The 27169-nt window shown below is 39.2% G+C and overlaps 1 protein-coding gene across 2 annotated transcripts in view; it reads left to right on the top strand.

The window, feature by feature from the left end:
• Positions 1 to 27169, top strand: part of CADPS2 (calcium dependent secretion activator 2) — a 608633-nt gene that overhangs the window by 557161 nt on the left and 24303 nt on the right. For both annotated transcript variants that reach the window (XM_049893894.1, XM_049893893.1), the window contains 3 exons: positions 9571 to 9654; positions 9765 to 9797; positions 25187 to 25294. In XM_049893894.1, coding sequence (XP_049749851.1) covers positions 9571 to 9654; positions 9765 to 9797; positions 25187 to 25294 — 225 coding nt within the window. The remainder of the gene's footprint in view (positions 1 to 9570; positions 9655 to 9764; positions 9798 to 25186; positions 25295 to 27169) is intronic.

Raw genomic sequence — 27169 nt, forward strand, 5'->3', positions numbered from 1 at the left:
ACCTATAGGGTTGCTATGAGTCGGAATCAACTTGACGCAGCGGGTTTGGTTTAGGTTTTAGCAGCTAAATACTGTGTTTCTTGCGCTTCCATCTTCAGTCTCCTTTTTGATCTCATTCTACAGTCTTTTGTTATTTTCACATTTCTGGCTTTAACTCTATGCCATTGATTCCCAACTTTGTCCCAGAGAGGCAGCACGTTCAAAGCCCAGCTTCAGACCACACTCCCTGAGTTCAAAATCCTGACTTGTTAACTGTTTGACAGTGGGCAAGATATTTAACTTCTCTGTGCCTCAGTTTCCTCGCCTATAAAGTAGTATTTGTTGTTTCTGTTATTATGTGCCATCGAGTTGATATTGAATCATAGGAACCCAAAAAAACTGCCAATTAGGGTTTTCTAGGCTGTAATCTTTACAGGAGCAAATTGTCAGGCCATTCTCCCTGCAGAGAGAGGTTCAAACCTTTCAGTTAGCAGCAGAGCGCTAAACCATTGTGTCACAAGGGCTTTTACAGACATTGACCTTATGAAGATGTACAGGAAGCCGCCGGAAATGTGGGTTTGTAGGTAATATCAGCAACACCAAGAGCAACAGCATCAGCTAATACTTAGGTAGTTCTTACGGTGTGCCGGCTGCTGCTCCAAATACTTGACAAAAGGAACTTCTTTGATCTCCAGTAATAAAAAAAAATACTTATTAGTAATTTCCCTACACCAATGTTGTTATCATCTCTAAACTCATATTTTGGTGACTTCCTGTACATCCCCACAAGCTCAATATCTGTAAACACCCACATTGCTATCACCCCAAGAGCTGTCTTGTTTTGCCATCTCCGTTATCGGTCCTGCCTACTCCCTTGTGAAGCTTCACTCTCCTAAGATTGTCATCGTCCTAGAATCCTCTCAAGCTCCTCGTACAAGAAGACACACAAGAGACAATCTTCTAAAGGCCCCCTCCCCTCCCACTCCATTCTCATTGGCATTGCCACACTCTTCTAGACCCTCCTCACTTCTTGCCTCTTCAGTCTCCACCATGTCCCCCCTTCCTCCAGCCAGCTCCCCACACAGTAACCTTTCTGAAATACGATCGGCTGATTTTTTTGCCAACCCGTAATATGTTGTAGATGCTGCCTACTGCCTATGCCAGTGCTGCCTAATTATGCCCACAGTCCACCTCAAGTTTAGTTGGTATTCCATGAAAAGAGATTGCTCACAAATTTGGGGAATACTGGCTTCCCTGAAAGGAGCCCTAGTGGTATAGTAGTTAAGTGCTCAGCTGCTAACCAAAAAGTCAGTGGTTCAAAACCACCAGTCAGTTCACCAGAGAAAGATGTAGCAGTCTGCTTCCATAAAGATGAAAGCCTTGGAATCCCTATGGGGCAGCTCTACTCTGTCCTATAGGGTCACTATGAGTCCAAATTGAACAGCAGGGGGTCAACAGGGTTCCTTAAAGGCTGTGACCATGCAGTATTTGAGAGTACGAGGTCCCCACACTTAGCACCTCCCCAGACCCTTTATTCCAGAATTCCTGATAGTAACTTGCAGAAGATTAATGTTCCTTAGAATATAGTTCATGAAAGGTTGGCCCATGAGAAAACTTTTTAGTATTACCTGCAAGTCTCTTCACGGTGGAATTGCTCTTGCGTCTCCAGTGATCTTATCTCGTGCTCTGGCCCTTCCAGAGTTCTAGTGGCCCCACAGTGAATTGCACCTCTATCTTTCCAAAAGCCTTCGAAAGCCTTTTCCTCCTTCCCTCTTATCACTCACCTAGGAAACTGTCATTATTCTCTCCAAGCCGCCTCACCCTGCAGACAAACAGCTCTCTCTTCACCAGTGCCTCGTGTGTACATTCCTTCTTGCATTTCCCATGTGCTTACATCTCTGTCTCCGAACCCTTTGGGGACAGAAGTCTTGTTCTCTTTATTCATTGTGCTTAGCACAGTGCTTGCCATATAACAACCACTCAGTGAGTGTTTGCTGAATGAGTGGCAGTAAGAGAAGATGAAAAACTTAAGAAACTTGCTCTGGCAGCATATTTGGTTCTGTTTCATCCATAACCTAGAACATGGAATAAAGTACTGTGCATAAGATTATATCCTTTCACTGGATCCCTAATGAACAATGACATTGTACCAAGAAAGGACTGAAATCGATGGCCCTCAGTCTTACAGTTGCAGGCCGCAGCTGCGTGCCGGGCAGCATGCTCAGTGCAGGAATACGGTGCTGAGCAAAACAGACAAGGTCCCTGTCCACAGAGAGCTTGGTGACCCCCGGGAAGACACAGAAACAAATGTTAAGTTACACTCAGGCAAATGCATCGCATCGGAGAGCCTACAGTGGAGTGGGTGCATCTGATTAGGGAGAAAAGGAAAAGCTTTCTCAAGGGGGCAGAGCTTGAGCTGAGTTCCAGAGGATGAAAGAGTTAACCAGAAGAGAGAAGAGAGGAGCATTTAGGCAGAAAAACTGCAAGTGTTAGGCACATGGTGCAAGATGGGGCTGAGGGGTGGCTGGAGGCCACTGTGTTATGAATGCCATTGCACTAAGGATTGAAAAGTCTTCATCCTAAGAGTCGTGGGAAGGTCACTGAATGGTTAGGGGTGTAGGGAGTTGGGGCGGGGAATTAATCCCATTTGTGCTTCGAGATGGTTTATCTTACTGCCTATAGCAAACATTGAAAACAGGGCAAAGTCAGTGAAGGCAAGGAGAAAGAGTTAGGAGGCTGTTATGCTGGTCTTGGTGAGAGACCATGCTGTCTTGGTGGAATAGGCCAAAGACGTTTAAGCTGTGCAATAGGCAAGTGTTAGTAATGGGGAGGGCAAGGAAAACATTAAGGATCATTCCTAAGTTTATAGCTTGAGCCACCAGGTGGGTGGTGATGTCATTCACTGATGCAGGGAACCTGGAATGGAACAGATGTGGAGGGAGAGACCACCATGTCAGTTCTGGACACACTGACTGGGAGCTGCCTCGGAGACATCCCAGGGAAAAGATGCCAAGGAGGTGTTCGGATATTTGAGTCTGCAGTTCAGAGGAAGGATATGGGCTCCAAATATCAATGTGATTTTAAGACCTCAACAATTGAAAATGATTCCGTATCAGTGGCTGCTGTTCTCAGGCAGGTGCTTTGTAACTGGAACCCCTATGGAAGAAATGGAAAGCAACCTTACAGGAAGGGGTGAAAATAATGGTCTGCCTGGCCAGAAAGGAACTTAGATCATTTTTACTGGAAAAAAAAAAAAAATTGACGGGAGGAACTTCAAATCTTGCCAAAGAAAGGGTATAAGAAATGTCAGATTTATTGCCACGTTATATAAAAATAAAGCCCTGCTGGCACAGTGGTTAAGGGCTTGGCTGCTCCAAAAGGTTGGCAGTTCAGATCCACCAGCAGCTCCTTGGAAACCCTAATGGACTGTTCTACTCTGTTCTGTAGGGTGGCTGTGAGTCAGAATCGACTCCATGGCAACAGGTTTGGGGTTTTTTGAAATTGTTGTTGTTGTTAGGTACCATCAATTTTGTTCCAACTCATAGCGACCATATGTACAACAGAACAAATTAAATATTAAAACTAATTAAATCAACCAAAATGTGTTATAGCCAGAAGAGCAGGGTCATAGTCTTGTTTCTTCACATCAATAACTTGGCCCCCTTGACAAGTCAGTTTCCTCATCAAAAAATAAGAATTATTAGATTTAAAAAAAAAAAAATCTATGGCCTTTTCTCAGGCTAAAACTAAAATCCTTGCATACATTTCTGCATGGATTCTGCCAGGAACCTGCATCTCTTGTCTAGAACCCTGTAACATGCAGAATGCTAGATTTGGAAGAGAACCTTGATATCATTGACCAGGAGCTTTTTAAGAATTCTTAGAATTTCTTCAAATATATCTTAGATAACACCCCGAAGTATTGCACCAATCAAAACCAAGCTGCTCTGACTGAGAAGGGGAAGGAGACCTAGAGCCAGGGTGACCCATCTTCCAAGGCAAGCCTGATCACCAGAGTCCCATTGCCTTATTCACAAATGAGGAGATGGAGCTCAACATGACATGGTAGATAGCAGCAGAGCCAGGACTTGAACCCAGGGATTCATAAGTCTATAATCTACACTACACAGAACATCACAGAAGAGTGGTAGCTTCACCCTCCAGTCCACTTATCCGGATTGTACTAATCGCCCTGTGTACCCTCCTTTGGTATTTGTTCTGGACACACATACACCCTGTGAGACCAGCTTGAGCAAGTAGTCAGTTAGGGCAAGCTGTAAGCCAGATAGATGAGGGTGGAATTCATTGTATGTAATGATGAGGATGCTGAAGAAACACTGGGAGGGCTGAGAGTAAGAATTGGTGAGGGGAAATGGCCAACAGATCAAAGATAAGACGTGACAACTCTCAGAATGACTGCTTTCCTGTAAGAGGGTCTCAGCAAATTCTGAGTATGAATTAAAAGATTATAGCAATCTTGTGAGAGGGATTTAGAAAAGAATATACTCTTTCCGTCTGAAGTACACACATTCTCTCTAATAACCTGAAGTATTTTCTCCTGAATTTCTCTTAAGAATAAGATGGACAGAGGGGTAAGTCTTACATGTGCCTGGCTGCCTAGAGGACGTAGTTAAAATATCTCCCCAACCAGCCTGGGGAAATTAATTTAGTTACCTTTACTTGTTTGGTTCAAGGCCATATATTCAGAAAGCACTTGTTCAAATCCAAGGATGTGCTCAAAAGTAATAATACATACTATTTTATCAGAGGACATCAGTCCAGAGGAAATATGAAATAAGATAGGTCTGTTTATTAGTGGGGGCTAAGGAAAAAGAAATAATGAGGGAAGGCACCAGCATCTGAGCTAGAGGTCCTGTTTTGAAAGTTGTCTCAGATGCTTCATGAGACAAGGTATGGTCTGAATAAATCTGTGCTGTCCAACAATATCCATCCTTAACTCAGAGATAGAGTCTAGAAGGACCTTGTAGGAGTCGGTGGAACAAAGCTTCAAAGAAGTGGATTCACAGGTGGAGAAAAGAAGGTGGGGAAGAGACCATTGCATTGTATCATAACATTGATATTCTGATTCAGGGAAAGAAACCTGTTGTCCTCTAGTCTATGACATTCTGGTTCCATGTGGACTTTTAACAATGCAAATTAAAAATCTTATCAAATAAAAATAAAGCATCTGCTAATAGATATCCTTACCCCATCCCTCCCTGCAAAACACTGAATTTTTCAGTAGAGTATCTTTTTTTTGTTTTTTGTTTTTAATACTAAACCCAACTTCATGATCAGTCTTATTTATGGATGAATATCTTTTCTATGGAAATATATATATAATTTGCAATGTGAATGATACAAATACCCCTTGTTTACATATGAAATCTCACAGAAAAAAAAAAAAAGTAAGAGCCTTGTTTTGAGCCCGTCGGTCTACAGCTGGAGTCCTCCCCAACACTTCTTGAATTTGATTCTACCTCCCATACATATAGGAGAATGGATCTTATACCCTGTTAAAATTCAACAGGAAATTTAAGCCCAACGTGCCTTGTGGCATACTTCATGTTTCCTTCTAACAGGTATTTCAGAGTGCTTTCACCTTTAATTTCCCTCAGAGTTTGCATCATGAGCTAAAGTCAGTAATTACCCAGACTTTAGGTGTTAAATATCACTCAAACAAACCCAGTAAATGGCATCCACAATAAAGACCAGGGAAACAAAGAGATTACAGTGTTTCATTCCAACCTGACACCCTCAGGAGAACAGAGAGCAGGAGGCAAACCCGTAAGTATTTATATACTCCCCAGGCTGTACCAGAAAGTTCACAGGAAGCAGTTAAAGACACAGCAACTAAACCTAGCATCTAACTGGATGTCTTTGGAACCTTGCTGTTTCATGCAATTACAAACCAGATGGAAAATATATCATGATTAGTCAGTCTTGACATTAATAGAGTTTGTTTTTTAAGGTAGCTCTTCTACCAGGTGTGCTTTGATACAAATCTTGCAAAGCAGACCTTCCTATAGGAACCGTATGTCTCAGCTGGTGGGTCCCAGTGGTACAGTGCTGTTCACTGCCATGTAAGCAGTGAGAGTCCCTACTGGATCCCGCCACCCCAGGGACCATTTGGGGGTGGAGAGGTACGCAAGACGTTCTCCACGCTTGTTAAAGTGGAGGCAAAGAATGTCGGAACGTGGATACAGTAGAAGCAGGCTACACATAGGACTTCCTTCAGTATAACTCAATGCTGCATTGTATCTAAAGAGAAGACAAGGCTGCCAGATAAGTGTTATCCACTCCATTATACCAAGCGTCATATAATCCACTCCTTTATGGCCTGTGTATACTCCATTTTCACTGTCTAGTGACGCAGCTCCTGGCCCACCTCACAAATGAAGCTGATCCAGTCTCCTACAGTCAAAGCCATTCTTTCCTTCCTTCAACTTCAATTAAACTTTTTGCCCATCTACACCGGCATTAATACTTACTGCCTTGGGTGGTGGTCGGTTGTGTATATGTCTGTCTCTCCTACTAGTTTGTATGTTCCTTGAGGGAAGACTCTAAGACTCTCATATCTTTGTATTTTCCATAGTAGGCACACCATGATAATAATGATAACAAAAGAGCATTTACTGAGCATTTGTTATATACTGGGCACATTACATATCATCTCATTTAATCCTTACAACAACTCTGTAGCATAGTGGTGAAGAACACGAACTCTGGAGCTGGACCACCTATGTTCAGATCTTTCCTCCTTTGCTGTCATCCAAATGACCTTGAAACAGACTGTATTCTTCTGACTTAGAGCCTGAACTCAATTTTGCCTCAGTTAATATTCATCTAATTAGACCCCTTAGTTGATGACCGAACTCACTATTACTACTTATCACTAAGCAATCCTAAGGCTACCCCATTAACTTGTGATTTAGCATGTTTAGGTTTTAGGACTTAGGTCATGGATAGTGATTTAGCTGATCATACCAGTAGTATTAATTCTTTACATTTCTTTTTAATATATTGACATTTTCATAGTCCTTTCACATGATGCATCTCCACTGATCTTTACGCCATCCTTGTAAGGTAGGCAGGGTGACTGTCATTTTTCCCATTTTACTGATCATAAGTACACTGAGGCTGTTGTTGTGTGCTGTTGAATCGATTCCGACTCGTAGTGATCCATAGGACAGAGTAGAGCTGCCCCATAGCATTTCATAGGCCGCAAACTTTACAGGAGCACATTGCCACATCTTTTCTCCAATGGAAATTTGAACCACAGACCTTTTGGTTAGCAGCCAAATGCTTAACCCCTGATGCTTAACCACTGAGATACCAGGGCTCCTCACACTGAGGCTAGAGAAGCTAAATGACTTGACTGTTGTCTCACAGTGAGAAAGTAGCACAGCTACAGCTTGAACTCAGGCCTTCTAAGTTCATCTGTAGAGTTCTTGTATCTGCCTTGCCTTGTCCCTTGATACCACACGTGTGCACATATGCTCACGAGAAGGCACCAAGAACCAGGTGCTGTGTAGAGCCTTCTTCAATGGCTCAGGTTGTCCCGTAACCATAGAGATCGTCGCTCTCCTCATGGCAAATGAGATCACCCAGCACGCACTGCTCTCAAGATTTGAGTTACAAGAGATGAGGCATTTTCCACAGAGGGCCATTAAGTTTGGAATTCCCTTCCCCTGGTCTGACATGGCCCTAGAGTATTGGTCTTCTGGGTCTTTGCAAACCACATCAAGTTAAGTTAACCAGTCATGACTGGTAGGAAATCCTAGTGGGCAGGAAGAAAGTGCTAAATTGACTTTTAGTTGTGAGCAATTTGTAATTTTGTGTGTTTTGCTGTTTTGTACCCCTGAGGATAACTCCCAGCCATATGTAATTCTCATTCTTTAAAAATAAAATTTGAGTCAGCAGTTTACATGATTTTGTTTCTGTGCTCTTACATCATGTCACAAATGATGTGATGGTGAAACCTACAGGGAAGTTTTTCTTTCTTTTACATAAACTATTTTGCAGTAATTGATCAGCCATAGAGATGGATTATCTCCTGTGAAATCGCAGTGAGGTCTCTGGTCACCAGAGACCAATAAGCTGTGTCCCTACAACTATTATCACTTTGTTGAAGAAGCTGCTATGTGAACAAAAACCAGCCTTCGTTAATTTGCCTTTTCGTATTTAAAAAACCTATCAGTCTTTTCCCTGTGGGAGGGGATAATTTGTCAACAGCGCATATTATTTAGCTCTAAAGAGGAAAGATGTCGGGCAATGTATCCTTATTAACATCTCTTATGCATTTAACTTCATGCCAGACCGTAATCTGTTTCCACTCAATAAAATAAAGTTCTCTACATTGTGTAATATATTACAGTGTACTTGTGTTCCATTTCATAGAAATAAATACAAGATATGGAAAACATTTGTGAAACCAATTTGAGTTCCCTTCCCCCATCCCACCAGATTTGACTAATGGAGGAAGTGAGGCCTGAGAGGTACAGTGGTGTGTCTGAGCCCACATCATACTCAGTGGCAGAATTAGGATATGTCTTCTCTGTCTAGTGCTCTTTCCGTTGTTCTCTGCATTGGTGTGTCTGGTTTAGCCCCCAACTACTTCGTGAGCTTCTGAAAGCAGGGATGATTCCTCCAACCATTGTATGTCCCAGTTAGAACTGCTTGGCATATACTTGGTAACTAATGTGGGACCTCATTTCAGTGTTATAAGAGCCCCAGATTTCACCCTCCCTTTTTACTGTCTGTTCTTTTTTATTTAACCTCTTGTGTAGATGTTAAAAAAAAAAAAAAAATGGGGACACATTCAGGTAATATATATAGTAAGGAGCTTGATTAAGCCTATCATTGTTTCTCTACATCTATATTGACTTTGAAACGATTTTAAAGGATAGTCTCATGAACTTAAAATTATTGGTAAATGGTTTAAATTATCTCATGAGTACAGGCAGTCCCTAGGTTATGAATGTCTGACTTACGGACAACTCATACTTAAGAACGGGCTGCCATAAAGCCTATGCTATTAAAAAATTTGAGTTAAATAAAATGGTTCGTAATAACAAACGCATGCACAACTTTGTGATGCTCATGAAAACATTGTGCGGTTTGGAAGTGTTTCTTAAGTGTTTTATATGCATAAAAAAAGAAAAAAGCTTCTTAAGTATTTTATATGCATAGAAAGGTAAAATATGTGCTATATACTAAGACAAACATTTGACTAACTGATGCTAAATTAGAACTGTATGTACTTGTTCCGATTTACCTATAAATTTAACTTAAAGACAGAGTTAGGAAGAGATCTCATTCATAACCTGAGGTCTGCCTATTCAATGACTAGGCTCTTATTACACATTATTTTTTATTTCAAAATTTTTGTCCATTATTTGAAGCAATGGAAAAGGATTTAAGAGTACATCTTAAAAACAAAATAATATCCATTACAAGTTAACCCCTCACTGTCAGTTTATTCACCGCGGCTGTTCGTGCCATGGGTGAAGTTGGCTCAGAAATTGTTTGCCCTGTTACTCTTCACATGCCCACTGATGTTCTAAATACTCATTATGAACTGTGTCCCAGTTTGTTTCAGTGTTGGAAGGGGTGCTGTCTAAGCTGTCAAGGTATGATGAAGGCACTTTCTTTTCATCCATTCTGTCATTCACCGTAAGTATTTGAAAGAGATTTTTTTCTACTGTGGCTTAACTGTTGTTGTATTACTTACGTAACAGTTAAGGAAATAATTCTCATAATTATCTCTCTCTGTCCCACTTAAGGTGAAAGCAGCTGCAAAATATGTTGATGTTCCAGTAAGTATTTTTTATCTGCTTTTTAAAACCGTATATAAATTCTTTGTCTTCTTTTTTTTATAATTAAAGTTCACCACAGGTCTATTTCAAATCTTTAACCCAGTGCCATGCCCTTAGGGAGAAGTTCATTTTCTTTAAGCAAGCACTAACCCTCATTACAAAGCTTGGCAAGGTTATCTCAGTGACTTTTTTCCACTGTAACTTGGGAACTCTCTTTTATGCAGGTCAGTTTAACATGATAACATGGCACCTCAGTTGCAAAAGGTGGCTATAGCACTCTAGGATCGGATAGGAAATGCCTCACACTATTTCTACAAAAATGTTCACCCTGCTCTCCCTCCATCTGAAAGCTGTAACAGCTTTCTTATAAGAGCTAAAAAAAAAAAAAAAATGGTACAGAGGAACAAGTTAAATCAAAGAACTACTTCTTTTAACACAAAAGTGTTATAAATCAATATTCTTCACTTACTTTAACGTGTGGTTTTTCCCACAATTCTTGGGAAATAATTTATAACCTGCAAATTTGTCCAAAAGGTAAGATAACGAGGCCATTATGAAACTTGCTGCACTACAAGAAAATAATTCACATATAAATGTTGTCAACAAGTTAGTGTGGTATTTTTTTTAAACATTATAGCAACTTAGTTTTTGCCTTAAATTTTTCTATCACATATCTGAACAGAGCCTCAGGTATTCCATTTCGTCATGTATTTTGGCATATATATCCATTTTCAAAGAATTAGAGCACAGTGAGAGACTCTTACATTTCAAACGTAAGGGAATACAAATCATCTCAGGTTTAAGACTGTACTCGAGGAACATAGTATCTCCAGATCACCATTATAAGAATCAGTGGCTTGAACACTGGCATACTTTCTATATCAGTTGTAGATGGCTCTTAAATTTTAGAACACATAACCACATATTGTACTATGGGGTAGATAAAAAACCAAACCCATTGCCGTCAAGTCGGTTCCAACTCACAGTGACCCTATAGGACAGGGTTTCCAGTGAGCAGCTGGTGGATTCAAACTGCCAACCTTTGGCTAGCAGCTGAGCTCTTAACCACTATGCCACCAGGGCTAGTGCCCAAATTTATTGCTGCTGTGGTCATAAAAGAACAAACAATTTCAAATGAAATGGTTGTAGACTTTCCTGCCTTTGTGTTGGCTTTCCTTGGAACAGGGGTTTTTATTTAACAAATGACTCCCAGAGAAGCCTTGGCATACTCCAGTCCTGTACCTAGAATCAGAGGATACGTGCTGAGCAGTAGATAGAATAATCACTTGGGCCTACCACCTGTCTATCGGTTTGTCATACTGTGATGGCTTGCATATGGCTGTGAAGCTGGAAGCTATGCCACCAGTGTTTCAGATACCAGCAGGGTCACCCATGCTGGACGAGTTTCAGTGGAGCTTCCAGACTGAGACAGAGTAGGAAGAAAGGCCTCGCAATCTACTTTTGGAAATTAAAACCTATGGGTCACAAGAGAATAGAGTGCTGGAAGATGAGTCCCCTAGGTTGGAAGGCACTCAAAATACACAGTGGCAGCAACAATGGACTAAAGCATACTAGTGATCGTGAAGATAGTGTAGGACCAGGCAACATTCTGTTCTGTTGTACATGGGTTCCCATGAGTTGGAGCCAAATCGATGGCAACTAACAACAACAGTCATATGTGTAGGGTTCCACAAAGCAGCATCAGAGAAGAGAGAGAGAATCTGGGGAGAAGATTTTTATATGTGGTACTTTTAAAAGAAAGAGACAAGTAATTTGGAACATCTGAACTTTGTTGGACTTTCAAGCACATGTGTTATAATAGGGCTTTGTTTTATTTCTCACTACAAATGGAAAGAGACAGCATAATTATTCCTGTTCTTAGGAGTTTTGGAATTCTTCCTTTGCCCCTGTACTAGATCTGAAACCCATAAAATTTCAAAGTTCAAAGTCACAAAAAAGGTTCATTTACTCTCCTCAGTGCAGAGACCCTTCCTCTAATATTCCTCAGAAGACTCATTTGGCCTCTGTCATGGATTAAATTATGTCCCCCCAAAAATGTGTGTATCAACTTGGTTAGGCCATGATTCACAGTATTGTGTGGTTGTCCTCCATTTTGTAATTGTAATTTTATGTTAAAGATGGTTAGAGTGGGATTGTAACACCTTTACCAGGTCACACCCCTGATCCAATATAAAGGGAGTTTCCCTGGGGTGTGGCCAGTCAAGAGATGAAAGGGAAGCAAGCAGAGACAGGAACCTTATACCACCAAGAAAGCTCTGCTCCCAGCACTTTGTTAAAGACATCCACCTGTGGTGTTTCTGTTAAAGCAGCACTAGATGACTAAGACAGCCTCTGTTTAATTTTGTCAATGATTGCAGATCAACAGAAGGCAGGTTCACCATAAGGCAGCCTACTCTTAAATAGAATGAGTTAAAATTCTGTACCTCTGTGAATTCTTCCCATTAACCTGGTCTAATCCCTCTTCTGCATGATAGCCCTTCAGATAACTTCAGATACTTGATGATAATTATCATGCCTCCTCTTCCCAAGAGGCATCGTGGCTGTCACAGGAACGTATTGTCTGAGGAATTGTTTTTTCTAGATTAAACACCCTCAGTTTCTTCACTAAACCTACTAATTAAACATATACTTAACTCATGCTAAGTGCTGGACAGTGGACATACGTGATGAAATTACATTTCCTGCCCAAAAGTGTTGACAGTCTAGGGATGAAAAAGGCCGACAGACACATCGTCATGAAAACCACTGTAGTAAAGATGAACAACATGGAATAGGAGCATAAGAAAGTGCCATGTGTAGTACCCAGACTCTTCATCATGCACTCACTTTCCTTGACAATTGCAGTTTACCAGTATCACTGTTCCCCCACGTGTATGTCAGTTTGTTGTACTGTGGGGGCTTGCGTGTTGCTGTGATGCTGGGAACTATGCCACTGGTATTCAGATAATAGCGGGGTCATTCATGGCAGTCAGGTTTCAGCTGAGCTTCCAAACTAAGACAGACTAGGAAGAAGGACCCGGCGGTCTGCTTCTGAAAAGCACTGAAACATTGTCTGATATAGTGCTGAAAGATGAGCCCCCCAAGTTGGAAGGCACTCAAAAGATGACTGAGGAAGAGCTGCCTCCTCAAAGTAGAGTCAACCTTAATAACGTGGTTAGAGTCAAGCTTTCGGAACCTTCATTTGCAAATGTGGCATGACTCAAGAAGAAACAGCTGCAGTAATAGGATAATATCCATAAGCCTACAAGGAAGACCAGTTAATACGACTGTTATTCAGACTTATGCACCAACCACTCAGGCCAAAGATAAAGAAAGTGAAGCTTTTTTACCAACTTCTGCAGTCTGAAATTGATCAAACATGCAATCAGGATGCATTGATAGTTACTGGTAATTAGAATGCTAAAGTTGAAAACAAAGAAGAAGATCGATAGTTGGAAAATATGGCCTCGGTGATAGAAATGATGCCGGAAATCTCATGATAGAATTTTGCTAAACCAACAACTTCTTCATTGTAAATAGCTTTTTTCACCAATATAAACGGCAACTATACACATGGACCTCGCCAGATGGAATACACAGGAATCAAATTGATTTTGAATTGTGGTGTTTTCAGTCGCCTCATACACATGTGAAATCTTGACACTGAAAAAGAAAGATCAAAGAAGATTCGATGCATTTGAATTGTGGTGTTGGGAGAAAATATCAAATATACCACGGACTGCCAGAAGAACGAACAAATCAGTTTTGGAGGAAGTATGGCCAGAATGCTCCTTAGAAGCGAAGACAAGACTTCATGTTGCATACTTTGGACACACCATCAGGAAAGACCAATCACTAGAAAAAGACATCCTGCTTGGTAAAGTAGAGGGTCATCAAAATGAAAAAAACCCTCCATGAGATAGATTGACATGATAGCTTCAACAGTGGGCTGAAACATACCATCAATTGTGAGGATGGTGCCAGGACCAAGCAGCATTTCCTTTTGTTATGCGTAAGTCACCATGAGTCAGAGCTGACTTAACAGCAACTAACAACAACATATACATAGGTTAGTATACAGACATTTGTTTTGTTGCTCTGTTAGCTGAGAAAGCCTCTAAGCAATGAGCTCCAGTAGCGATAAACACACCTACTACTAGATCATGGTTTCTGATCTCCAATAAAAGGAACCAGGACTCCTTGAAGAAATGGTTGATTGTAGGATTGTGGCAGGAAATACACAAGATAAGCCTGGAGCATCTTGTAGTGAGGAAGTGCTCAAAAAAAACTCTCAGTAATGGGGGTTATGTCAAAGCGGCATAGAAGCTAACTGTAAGAGCTCCCAAATGGCCAAAACTGGAACAATTTGAGCAACAAAATAAATAAAATAGTATTGGATTATAACCCAAAGTATAAGATGAATATCCATGAGTACATACTGTTATAAATAAATGGTTGAATAAGGGTATCTGAATAAAATTTGGACTTAGTTAATAATAATATATTGACATTGCTTCATTAATTGTGACAAATGTACCATACTAATGTAAAAGAATAATAAGGGAAACTGGGCATGGGAAATACAGGAACTCTGTACTACCTTTACAATTTTTCCATAAACCTGTGACTTTTCTAACATAAAAGGTTATTAGAAAAAAAAGAGCACTGGCCTAGAAATTATAATACCTTAGTTTTAATTACATTTTTACTGCAGTATGACCTTGAAATAACTATGTGACCTTGAGCATCACTTCACTTTAGTGGTCTCAGTTTAGTCATCTATAAAATGGGTAAGTTATATAAACTGCATTAGTCCTTTCAACAGTAACATTCTATCATTCTATGAGTTCTTGATGTCTGGCCAGGTCTACCCAGGAGACAACAGCACCCAAAAATGTCACCTGGCAGATGATGAGAAGATGAAGAACTAGAAAAGAAATTCTGTATAGCAAGAACAAATGCTTTATAGCAATATTGTTATCTGTTGGGATTTAAAAAGAGACTGTGATAAAGAAAGCAAAAAAAAGAAAACATTGATTCTTTGAATTGAAGCATAAAAAAGAATCTATTAAGTGACACTTCTAATGCAGAAGCAAAGGAAAAACTTATGTTCCTAGAACATACTAGATTGTCAGATATGCCTTATAATTGTAGTACAGTTGAAGAGGTATAAGAGCTAACAGAAAGTGACTCAAATCAAGCTGCTTGTATGTTATGTTATGACTATAGTCTTATGTATATTTGTAATAAATACTTTTCATGCCACTTCTTTATAAAGAAAAAAAATAGCATAAGTAAGAAGAAGAAAAAAAAATTCCTAACAAATGACATGTGCAAAGAGCTGGAGATGGAAAACCAAAGGGAAGAACACGCTCGGCATTCCTCAAGCTGAAAGCACTGAAGAAAAAATTCAAGCCTCGAGTTGCAATAGTGAAGGATTCCATGGGGAAAATACTAAATGACGCAGGAAGCATCAAAAGAAGATGGAAGGGATACACAGAGTCATTATACCAAAAAGAATTAGTCGATGTTCAACTATTTCAAGAGGTGGCATATAATCAGGAACCAATGGTACTGAAGGAAGAAGTCCATGCTGCTCTGAAGGCATTGGCAAAAAACAAGGCTCCAGGAACTGATGGAATATCAATTGAGATGTTTCAACAAAGAGATGCATCGCTGGAGGTGCTCACTCATCTATGCCAAGAAACATGGAAGACAGCTTCCTGGCCAACTGACTGGAACAGATTCATCTGTATGCCTATTCCCAAAAAAGGTGCTCCAACTGAGTGTGGAAATTATAGAACAATATCATTAATATCACACGCAAGCAAAATTCTGCTGAAGATCATTCAAAAACGGCTGCAGCAGTGTATCGACAGGGAACTGCCAGAAATTCAGGCCGGTTTCAGAAGAGGATGTGGAACCAGGGATATCATTGCTGATGTCAGATGAGTCCTGGCTGAAAGCAGAGAATGCCAGAAGGATGTTTACCTGTGTTTTATTGACTATGCAAAGGCATTTGACTGTGTGGATCATAAATTATGGATAACATTGCAAAGAATGGGAATTCCAGAACACTTACTTGTGCTCCTGAGGAACCTTTACATAGATCAAGAGGCAGTTGTTCGGACAGAACAAGGGGATACTGATTGGTTTAAAGTCAGGAAAGGTTTGGGTCAGCGTTGTTCTTTCACCATACATATTTAATCTGTATGCTGAGCAACTAATACGAGAAGCTGGACTATATGAAGAAGAACAGGGCATCAGGATTGGAGGAAGACTCATTAACAACCTGCGTTATGCAGATGACACAACCTTGCTTGCTGAATGTGAAGAGGACTTGAAATACTTACTAATGAAAATCAAAGACCACAACCTTCAGTATGGATTACACCCAACATAAAGAAAACAAAAATCCTCACAACTGGACCAGTGAGCAACATCATGATAAACAGAGAAAAGAGTGAAGTTGTCAAGGATTTCATTTTACTTCCACCCACAATCAACAGCCATGGAAGCAGCAGTGAAGAAATAAAGAGACGCATTGCATTGGATAAATCTGCTGCAAAGGACCTCTTCAAAGTGTTGAAGAGCAAAGATGTCACCCTGAAGACTAAGGTGCACCTGACCCAAGCCATGGTATTTTCAGTCGCATCATATGCATATGAAAGCTGGACAATGAATAAGGAAGACCCAAGAAGAATTGATGCCTTTGAATTGTGGTGGTGGCGAAGAATATTAAATATACCATGGACTGCCAAAAGAACAAACAAATCCGTCTCAGAAGTACAGCCAGAATGCTCCTTAGAGGCAAGGATGGCGAGACGGTGTCTTACATACTTTGGACATGTTGTCAGGAGAGATCAGTCCCTGGAGAAGGACATCATGCTTGGCAGAGTACAGGGTCAGTGGAAAAGAGGAAGACCCTCAACGAGGTGGATTGACAAAGTGGCTGCAACAATGAGCTCAACCATAACAATGATTTTAAGGGTGGCGCAGGACCGGGTAATGTTCCGTTCTGTCACTATGGGTCGGAACCGACTCGTTGCCACCTAACAACAACAGCATGCTTCTTGGCAGGGAAGCTGGTTAGGTCCTCCATGCTGTCCTTCCAATCAAGGTGATATACTGTGACCTTCAGGGTGATTTGGCAGATTTGATTAAACAACCCTATCCTGGAGTGGGGCTCCTGTTGGGGCTACACAGTTCACGATCCCACTTAGAACCTTAGAATGTCCATGTTGGCAAAGACCTCCAACATAAAACAGGGGTGAGTCTGTCTTGTTCATCTGTAACTTAAAACCAAAACCAAACCTAATGCCTTCAAATCGATTCTGGCTCATAGTGACCCTTAGAACAAGTTAACTTAGACCTGAGAGAGAAAGCTGGTATATTAGATGCAGGACCAGGTTGACGATGTTCACCTTAGCTTTACAGTCTAGAACACGAAGCCAAAACCAAAAAACCAGCAGGGTTAAAAATACCACATTAGAACTAACAAAACAAAGTATTCCCACCTATAATATAAGGAAAATATAGCTAATTAGCAGTGAATGTTTAAAAGTTATGTGAGTAATCATGTGAGAAGGTAACTGCGGTATTTGCTTAAAAAAAAAAAAAAATAGGCTGGTGGGAACCTGTGGAGGCAGCACAGCAGAGGGGCACACACCCAGGCTCGAGAGCCAGACTGCTGTGTTGAATCCATGCTCCGTGACTTCCGTTAGGATCTGTGTGACTTTGGGCATTGCTTTCTTGTCTATAAAATAGAGATATAACTACATCTCTTATAGGCTTGTTGTGGCTATGTTAGGCCCTTTTCAGGGTTCCTATAATTGAATTAGTGCTCAATAAATGTTAGCTATTACTATACAGTATTATTGTTGTTGATAATACTAAAATCTATAAAATAGTAATTCTACCCTATACAGTAGTGATCACATCTGTATTATTGTGAACAAATCACATCCATGTTTCTTTAAAACAATGAATACTTTTTGCCTTACTTCCTCATGTATAACACAGCCAGGATAGTTCAGGGGATCTGGAAATATTGGCTTATGAACAAATAAAGGAAATGGAAATGTTACCATGGAAAGGAGGAAAAATCTAAGAGACAAGAAAGCTTTCTTCGATATGTAGAGTTTCCATTTAGAAGAAGGGGCATCCTGAATCTGTATCAAGAGGGTAGATCTCAGAACAATGGTTAAAATCTAGTTGGAGGCAGAACTGAAATCAGTGTAAGGCAATATTAAAAAAAAAAAAATTAATTGTTGACGGAGTTGATGTATTATAGCAAAGACTAGACCATTTACCAGATATGGTACTGAAAATTTTTGCATCATTTAAGTAGGAAATGTGACCAGATGACTCTGATTCTGGAATTTTGTTCTATAGGTCATATTAGTTCAGGATATTCTGGCGAATGCAAACATATGTATGTAAAATGTCTGTTGAAAATATTCTTATTAACACCATCACACACACTCACACACTCACACACACACACACACAACTAGACACTGAGGTACCGTAGCTACGAAGACTTGCGTCACAGATTAGGATTACTGTGACCGAGAATAAGGAGGAGGAAGCAAGGGAGAAGCTGACCCCGTTAATGGACTTCATAGTCCCAGTACCTGAGCCTGGTTATCTGTCCAAAAAAAAAAAAAACCCTGTTGCCGTCAAGTCAAATCCAACTCATAGCCGATCCTATAGGACACAGTAGAAGTACCCCATAGTGTTTCCAAGGAGCATCTGGTGGATTCAAACTGCCAACCTTTTGGTTAGCAGCTGAATTCTTAACCACTACGCCACCAGGTTTTCTGCCTGTCCTAAGAGGAAGATGCAAACGGCTTATCTTTCTCTTGTCTTCACTAGTAGTTGTCTTTATAATGATACTTCTTTATGTAATACTTCTTTAGAATGATACTTGCTAATGATTACTAGCCCCTTAACTCCCCAAAATGTGGCTTGAATCCAGCTCTATACTGTACAGACTGGATGCAGAGTCCAGGATCTGAGTTAGAGCTGCAATTTGCCCCTTCTACACACAGCCATCTGGCCTGTGGGCTTCTGTTTTCTTACCAATGTCAGGAGGATAGTAGGATCCCTGTGCTGTCTCCTCAGAAGGGTCTTATGAGGATTCCATGACACATCAGCATGAAAGTACTTTGCACAAATGTAGAGCACTATTGAAACAAATAGGATTATTATTGCTTCCACCTAGAATGGTCTTTCCTGGTTCTGTGCATTCCTCTCCAATTTCCACCCCCTACTGCAGAATGTGACCATTGTCCAAACAAAAAGCTATTTGGCCTCCACAAAGTGAAAAACATTAGGCTTTTTCCATACTTTTCTTATTTTAGAATATTAAGCACCTTGCGTGTATTAATGGTGGCTTTAAAAGGCAGTTAGTGATGCAGTTTGTTTACTGGTTTCTGATGCTGTTTGTTACTTACATAAGACCACCTGAATATTCCATGCTTTACGTCACAGAGAGAGCCAAGCAGAACATGGGGAATGGAGCACCTGCCCACTGGGACGTATTCACCTGGAGAGAGAGATGCATCAGGACCAGATTAGGAGTCTGACCATTATAGATGCAGGGAGCGTTGGAACCAGATCAGGTCCCAGTAAATTTAAAATTCAAAAGCTAAATTAAGTAATACCCACAGAGTCTTAGTTTCATTTCTTCAAGTTCTCAGTGTAATTTCCATAATCTGCATCATTACCACCATAAGTAGATGAGGGAAGGGCTAATGAACATTATTATAAACTGCAGACTTAATACATTTGTCATCATTATGATTATTACTCATGAAAATAATAATATAATCTCTCATGTGATATCCACGTTAGCACATTCCTCTCACCTCGGAAATGGTAGAGATCCTTATTAGATTAGAAATAGCAAGAAAGGTACTAGATGCCCCTTGTGTCCAATGGGTAAGGCATAAAAAAAAAAAAAAAAAAGGCATAGTAAGATTAAAATGGAGCCCATACATCTCAGTTGAAAATCAACCTGCGTATCTTCCATTAATATTTCAAGCTAACACCAATGATACAAGAAAGATGTTTGAACACACTAAAGCTGTTTCTAGACCTATAACTACATAGATTATGCCACTGCTTAGAAGAAATAGTGTGAAGCATTCATGCAAATGTTAAGAATGAAGACAAGGTGCCTACCTGAGTCATAGGAGCCTGAATTCTGGTATCAGATGCTCTAGTAGCATTACTGTAGAAAACTCCCCTTTACCAACTATACTAGCAGGAACAGACGGACCACCTTTTTCCAGAGCAAGAACTCTGGAGTGATGGAGCACTCTCCCTTAGAAATGTGGGACTGAAAGAAATGTACATACTTAAGACACACATGTTACATGCTTCAAGGCGTTTTCAAAAAGGTGTGAGTGTCATGATCCTTAATTCAGAATTGTTTTACTCCCAATTTGGGGTCAAAATATATTATAATGTTAATTAGTGACTATTAGAATACTGCAAAACTTAAAGAGGAAGGTGACTCTAGCCACTGCACAGCTTGACCTGATAAGTTCAGATTTTTATAAAGAACAATGATAATTTTTTTCACTCATTGTTTCAAAAAATTCTTATTAGAAAATTTTGAAAACTTCATATTCTTGTGACTACTTTTGTATTATTTATGTCCCCCTCTTTTTAATGAATTACTCCTCTTCCCATCAAGCTTCTGTAATATATAAGTTGGCATAAGTCTAGTTTGAAGGCTTCAGCTCTGTGTGTTTTTTTGTGCGTGTATGTGTACGTGTAAATACAGTATCATTATTGTACTTTTTAGAAAACCTGGCAAAATCTTTTTATTTTTATAACATAGTCATCACAGATCTACTCAAAACTCTATTCTATTTTTTCAGTATTTGAGAACATACAACTTACTGAAACTACACCAAATGGCTTTGAAATGTTTAAGAACAGTCTTACTCAAATATAAAAAAAAAATAAAAACATAGAAATTGGTTCATAAATGCCCAAATAATAAAGAATGTATTTAACAGTGAGAGAAAAAGTGTATGGTTTTTAACAATCCTTGGGATAACCTATGTGTTTGTAGAATGTTTATGTTCACCAATGAACAGTTACAAATGATTAAAAAAAAATGATTACGGAATATTAAACGCCAGAGCTGAGATAAATAATTTCTATGACAGTTTCAAACTTAGGCTATTATTTTAAATCTTATAAGATCCCTTTTTTTTCCCCTCAACTGGTAGTGAATGACCAGTTGCAGGTATTTCATTTACAAAGCACGTAGATGATCATAAATCAAGATATCACAGGAGACAGAATTGATTGTTTCTCCAAGGCAAGCTTTTCTAGGTTATTAAAAGTGCACTTTAAATTAAGTCAATTAGACTGTAGCTTCTAGTTAATCTTTGCAACTAGGATAGTATATTTAAAAACTTGTCTCCTTGTTAAGTAGGCATCATGACAGTGCTTTCCTAGCGTATTGTTAACCTCCAGTGGGAGGTTAAGCGGCTTCTCCTGTGTCTATATCTGTTGCTGTAAGAACTGACTGCAGCGTTGCACCCACCTACCCCTGAATGGTGAAGGGGAAGGCTCGCACCTGTGGGATTAGGTGTAGCAGCAGGAAGTAAGAGCATTTGCAGCATATAATTAACAAGGAATTTTTTTCTCTCTCTTTTTCTAAACGGCATGTTCATCCTGATAGGTTAACCAGTGATTAACCCTTGAAAAAATGTGCTGGAGTCTGCACCCTTACTGCAGTTCATTCACTCACTGGTGTATTTGGTTACTTCTGCAACCACTGTCAGAGGAATGCACCTTAAAACACTTCCTTTCCTGGCGTGTGCATTAATTTCTTTATGCTTCTGAGGGAATTTTTTTTTTTTTAGGTTTTGGTGTCTGTTTACTATAACTTCCGGTAGCCAAATCCTGTTCTCTTCTGAATCAATTTAGAAATAATTCAGGAACTATTGTGATTTAGAAACTACAACCCTGCTAAAGAAGGTGGAGAAGGCAGTACTAAGTGAATTGGGCCTCTCAGAGGTTTAAATGGGAGTATGAAAAAAATCAATTTACTCTCTGAATGCTACTTCGTATACAGCTTGTTTACAATGTGGTTTTTAGTTGTTATCTTCTTGGATTCATTAATTTATGAATCCAATTGGGTTCTATAATTGAATCACAATTTTTTTAAAAGATTTCTAAATATGGCTTTCTAGAAAACAATGTTCTTGACCAAAACGCAATCCGAATTCACGGTGGTTGAAGTTTAACAGGCTGCTCTTTGGATAAAAAAAAAAAAAAGGGACCCACTTTTCTAGAATTCCTAATGACCTTCTCTCTGTGTAGTTCAGTCCCATACGTTCTTTTTATTTACATGCCAAAACAAAAACAAAAACTTAACTGTGTGCTTAGTTTTCTTTAACTAAATTTCATTTCCTAATAAGATACCCTTTATGAATGGAATTAGATGCAGTGACTTTCAAAGTGTGAAAATTTTACTGCCTTAAAAGAGTCTTAGCACAAAGGAGCACTGAACCAGCGATAATGTCTTCTAGCCAAACACGTTTGTACTGTGAGTAGAAACTGTTTAAAAGGAAAATTACATCTTTTTCAGCAATTTATCAGGGATAATTACCCTTCATACACTACAGGAAGGATAAAGTGTTTTAAAGAACTATAATTCTAATTGGTAAATGTCACCAGCTGTTGTGGTTACTCTTACTTGTGTGTATTCTTTTAATGATTAGAGTTTCATGCCACAAGCTACATGAAAATATATTCACTAGGTGTGAAATTCCCATATGTCACAGTTTCAAGACTAGGTAAACAGCTCCAAGATAAAGAACTAATGCTAATGAGAAATCTAAGAATCCTGGGTTTTGTTTTCCAAGCACGTGGGTCTTAATTTGCCAAGAGTGGAGAAAATGCATCTTTCACAACAAAAGGAAAAAAGACAAAGAAACACTTCATTTGTTCCAATGAACTTTCCCTCACACCCCATCCAAAGATACTTGTTTCATTAGAAAGTTGTGAAACTCTCTCAACTTCCAGATTTCAGTATTACGTCCCTTGGGCTGGCCAGTAAGGAACGGCGTTTCATTTTCTTTTAAGCTTCAACTGCAAAACGTTTGTGACTTTTGGATGATGGAGGGTAAACTCTTCCTGGACGATGTTTCATGATATGTAATGTTCTCTTGGAAGTGATCAATGAAACAGAAGTGACCTAAGAGTCTACAGCAGGTGTTTAAAGTTCTTATTTGCCAGGCCTCCTGGCAGTAACTTAGTTCTTTCTTCCAAGCCTGATGGGCCAAGTGATTGACAGGATTGAACTTCTAAGCATAGCTGTCCTTTGAAAGGTGGAAATAAAAATGGGGTTGGAGTGAAGAGACATGGTGGAGAAAGCAAGCTCTCATTTGTCTATTGTCTAATTCTCAGTTTAGCGGGGCTCTCCCCCAACTGCCGGGTATCACAGATATCATAGCATCTTGTTTCCAGGCACCTGACTGAAACTCGGATGCTGAGCTAACTGGTCATTAGGTATAAGAAATTGTTCTCATGTCATTTTCATCCTCTGGAAATATGTTTCCTGAATGTTTTTGTTTTCAATGTTTTGACAAAATTTGAGAGGCAAGAAGAGAAATACTAATGAGTTAGTTTTCCTCAAGTATTAATCTTCATGCAGATTACCCTGGCTTTTCACTGGAAACAGACCGATACATAAAACACCCCCTCAAAAAAAGTATAGGTTTTTTTGATTATTCTTGTAGTTGTTTAAACTTTGAAACATTGTTTATGAGAATTACGCAGCAAAATAGCGAAGGTATGCGTTCAGTAAGCTGCCTCTGCTAGGTTTGGGATACATTACCTACATTGTGTATAAATGCTCTTGAAGGAAAGACCAGTGAAGATATTTATATAAATAATTGTTCATATTTTAACTAATTCTTGTTACATCAGGGTTACACTGGAAAGGATCCTTGAATGTATATGATATTTCCCTTTAGGATAAATATATGAGCAGTAAGAACATTGCGGTGATTTTTACTGCATAGGAATAAGTTGTTACCAAAAACTCAAATTTTTATAAGTGGAGTAAATGAGATGAGCCCATTGCCTATGCTGTACATTGGTTTGCATTAAAACCCAAAAAACCCAGTGCCATTGAGTCAATTCCGACTCATAGCGACCCTATAGGACAGGGTGGAACTGCCCCATTGAGTTTCCAAGGAGCGCCTGGCGGATTTGAACTGCTGACCCTTTGGTTAGCAGCTGCAGCACTTAACCACTATGCCACCAAGGTTTCCAGTGGGTATACAAAATATACCCAACCCCAAAGAGTAGCAAGGATGGCACAGGACCACGCAGGGGTTCTTTCTGTTGTACATAGGGTTGCTATGAGTCAGAACCAACTCACCGGCACCTAACAACAACGTAACAAGGAGAATTTGTAATATTAACTACCCAACCTACCCTACCACTACCAAAAACCAAACCCATTGTCATCAATTTGATTCTGACTCATGGTGACCCCAGGTGTTACATAGTAGAACTGTGCTTTATAGGGCTTTCTTGGCTGGAATCTTACGGAAGCAGATTGCCAGAACTCTCTTCCACAGTGCCTCTGGATGGATTGTAACCTCCAACCATTAGATAACTTTGGAAAATTATTTAATCCACATTTTTGGCTCTTCATGGGAAAATTGTTCATCAATATTCCTACCGCATTTCTAAAATAAAATCAATCCTTAGGATAAAAGATTATTAAGATTGATAAAAACTAATGGGTAGAAGCAATAGATAATCCACAAAATATTTACATTTCATTTTGCAGTACACTAACTTTTTTGCCCAGTATCTTTTTAGTGATGTTTATACTTGGTAAGAAAACTTGTTTGTATTCTTTGAGGACCATGATAGTGGAGGGAGGCAACCCAAAGAAAGCTAACATTGCTTGTTTGTTTTTAATATTATGGATAAACTAGCCAGAGATGATGAGAAGTAAATTGTATTTGTAATTAGAAAATGATAATTATGTGTGGGGAAATTTTTAAAAATTCATTCACTAATACTGCTTGACATATTGACCTTCCAAGATAGACGTTAAAAAAAAAAGAAGATAACCAGTGGCTTACAATCACATATTTCTAATCACTTGAATAATGATGAATAGCTCTGACCTCAAGTTGTGGACATCAGTAATAAACTGTTTTATTTAGTTTGATTATGGAATTGGCTTAAGTCACTCATTGTTGATTTGGTCTTGATCATATTTTAATGTAATTCTTAAAATAATATAGTGAATAATTTTTCAGGGTTGTAATTAAATAATACCTTTAAAACCTTGGTTGATGTCGTTTTATTTTCCATATTTTCTCGCACAACAGAAACCTGGAATGGACCTGGCAGACACCTACATTATGTTTGTTCGGCAAAACCAAGATATTCTTCGAGATAAAGTCAATGAAGAAATGTATATAGAAAAGTTGTTTGATGTAAGTAACTGCACTCGCAAGACATGCTGGCTGTATAGCTATACCGCAAAGGGGAAGTTGTATTTTTATGATATGTTTGCAAAGAAGACTTTTTTTAATTTATCATTTTATTACACGCAGCTAATATGGTTGATAATTTTTATATTTCTTTGACTGCAGAGGGAAGCCTTAATTGGCTTCCTTTCCTACACAAGAACTGTCATTGTTAGAATGAGAGTCTCAAAAACCTTCTAAGGTTAATTTTTTAACAAGCAAGATGAAATTCGTTTTACCATTGTGTACAGCATTATTTCACTCACCTTTGCCGTATTCCACGAACAGAATAATATTGTAATGGATTTGTCCCCTATTATAAAAGTTTTTTTTTTAAGTCAACAGAATGTTCTTCAGTTAAACAAAGAAATAAGCTGCAGTAAAGCCAAGTATCTGCCACTCTTCTGTTTTGAACATTTTTATCTTGATTTACAGTACTGATATGTGCTAGCAAATATAATATTACAGCTTTATCTGCAGTAAAATCTTTACTTAGGTATGGTAAGTCCTGGAAATGGAAGACTGGGGATTTAGATACCCTGATCCTCAAGTTTCATTTATTGAGTATCTGCAGAAGAGACTAAGAGAGCAGTCAATTTAAACAGCAGTGCTGTCACCCACTTGCAGTAATTTAACAGTTGATCCAAAGGAACTGGTACTTTTCTTGTGACATAACTTTGCGTAATTCAGCACAAGGCTGATTCCGGAATATAATATCTGCTTTGAAGTGCATTTATTTGTGTGCATCTTCTTTGCGTTTTAGAGATGCTTTCTGGCAGTTTCATTTAATTATGCGAGTTACTGCAAATGTTTTCATAACAGCAATTCACGGGCTTCACGGTGACACTTCAGCTGTGGTAGTTACAGAAGGTCTCGCCACGTCATCATCTCCACCATGGTCTGTTCATGTCAGTGTTCGCCATTCGTCAGATTGGGTGGCCAGAATGAGTCTTAGCTTTCATACTTTATGTTTCTAGCCTCTACCCAGGCTGTTTTACAATAAAAGTATCATCTGTTTTAATAAGCTAAGTGTTAATGTGTGTGAAAAGAATGATTTCCTAAAAGCTTTGATGCCCTGCAGGGGTAAGAAAATTATCATCCATCCAGCTGGCTCTTTTACAAAATACTGAAGCCATATTAGCGACTTCTGCTTCCATTTGGTATTGCTCTGAATTTACAAGCATATGTCTCACTTCCAAGTTCTCTTACTTTTTTTGCTTATGTGATGATTTTCAAAACTGTTGAACAGAAAGGGAAAGTTTAGTTGGTGTTCTTCTCATAAAGTTTCTTCTTAGTATGTAGTTCAAGCACATATTATATGGTGGGAAAAAAAAGGCAGAGCCATCCTGGAAACAGACAGTTGTAGATAGATTTGTGGCACAGCAGTTAAGTGTTCCGCTGCTAACCAAAAAGTCAGCAGTTCAAATTCACCAACCACTCCTCGTAAACTGCATGGGGCAGTTCTACTCTGTCCTATAGATAGGGTCACTACAAATCAGAATTGACACAATGGCAACGGCATAGATAGATTTGTTAAGTGTATGCGTGTGTGTGTATTTTCTTAACATCTTGAAACTTTTTTGTTTGGTGACCTGTCTACTGCCAAACTTAAGCATTCTTGCCACAGAGGTGGGATTTATTCTCCTCAGAGATATTCCCCATTGCTACTCCCCTTTGTTCTCCAAACTTTCTTTTGAAGGCTTCTATATGCGGTAACAGTAACAAACAAAACTAAGTAACATGAATCCAAGGAGGCCAACATTAAAATGATGTGCTATTTTAATGTCCCTAAATATGTGTACATTCTTTTCAGGGCCCAAACATTTGACATGGCTGTAGGTT

The sequence above is a fragment of the Elephas maximus genome, chromosome 8 (assembly GCF_024166365.1).
Source record: "Elephas maximus indicus isolate mEleMax1 chromosome 8, mEleMax1 primary haplotype, whole genome shotgun sequence".
Lineage (NCBI taxonomy): Eukaryota > Metazoa > Chordata > Mammalia > Proboscidea > Elephantidae > Elephas > Elephas maximus.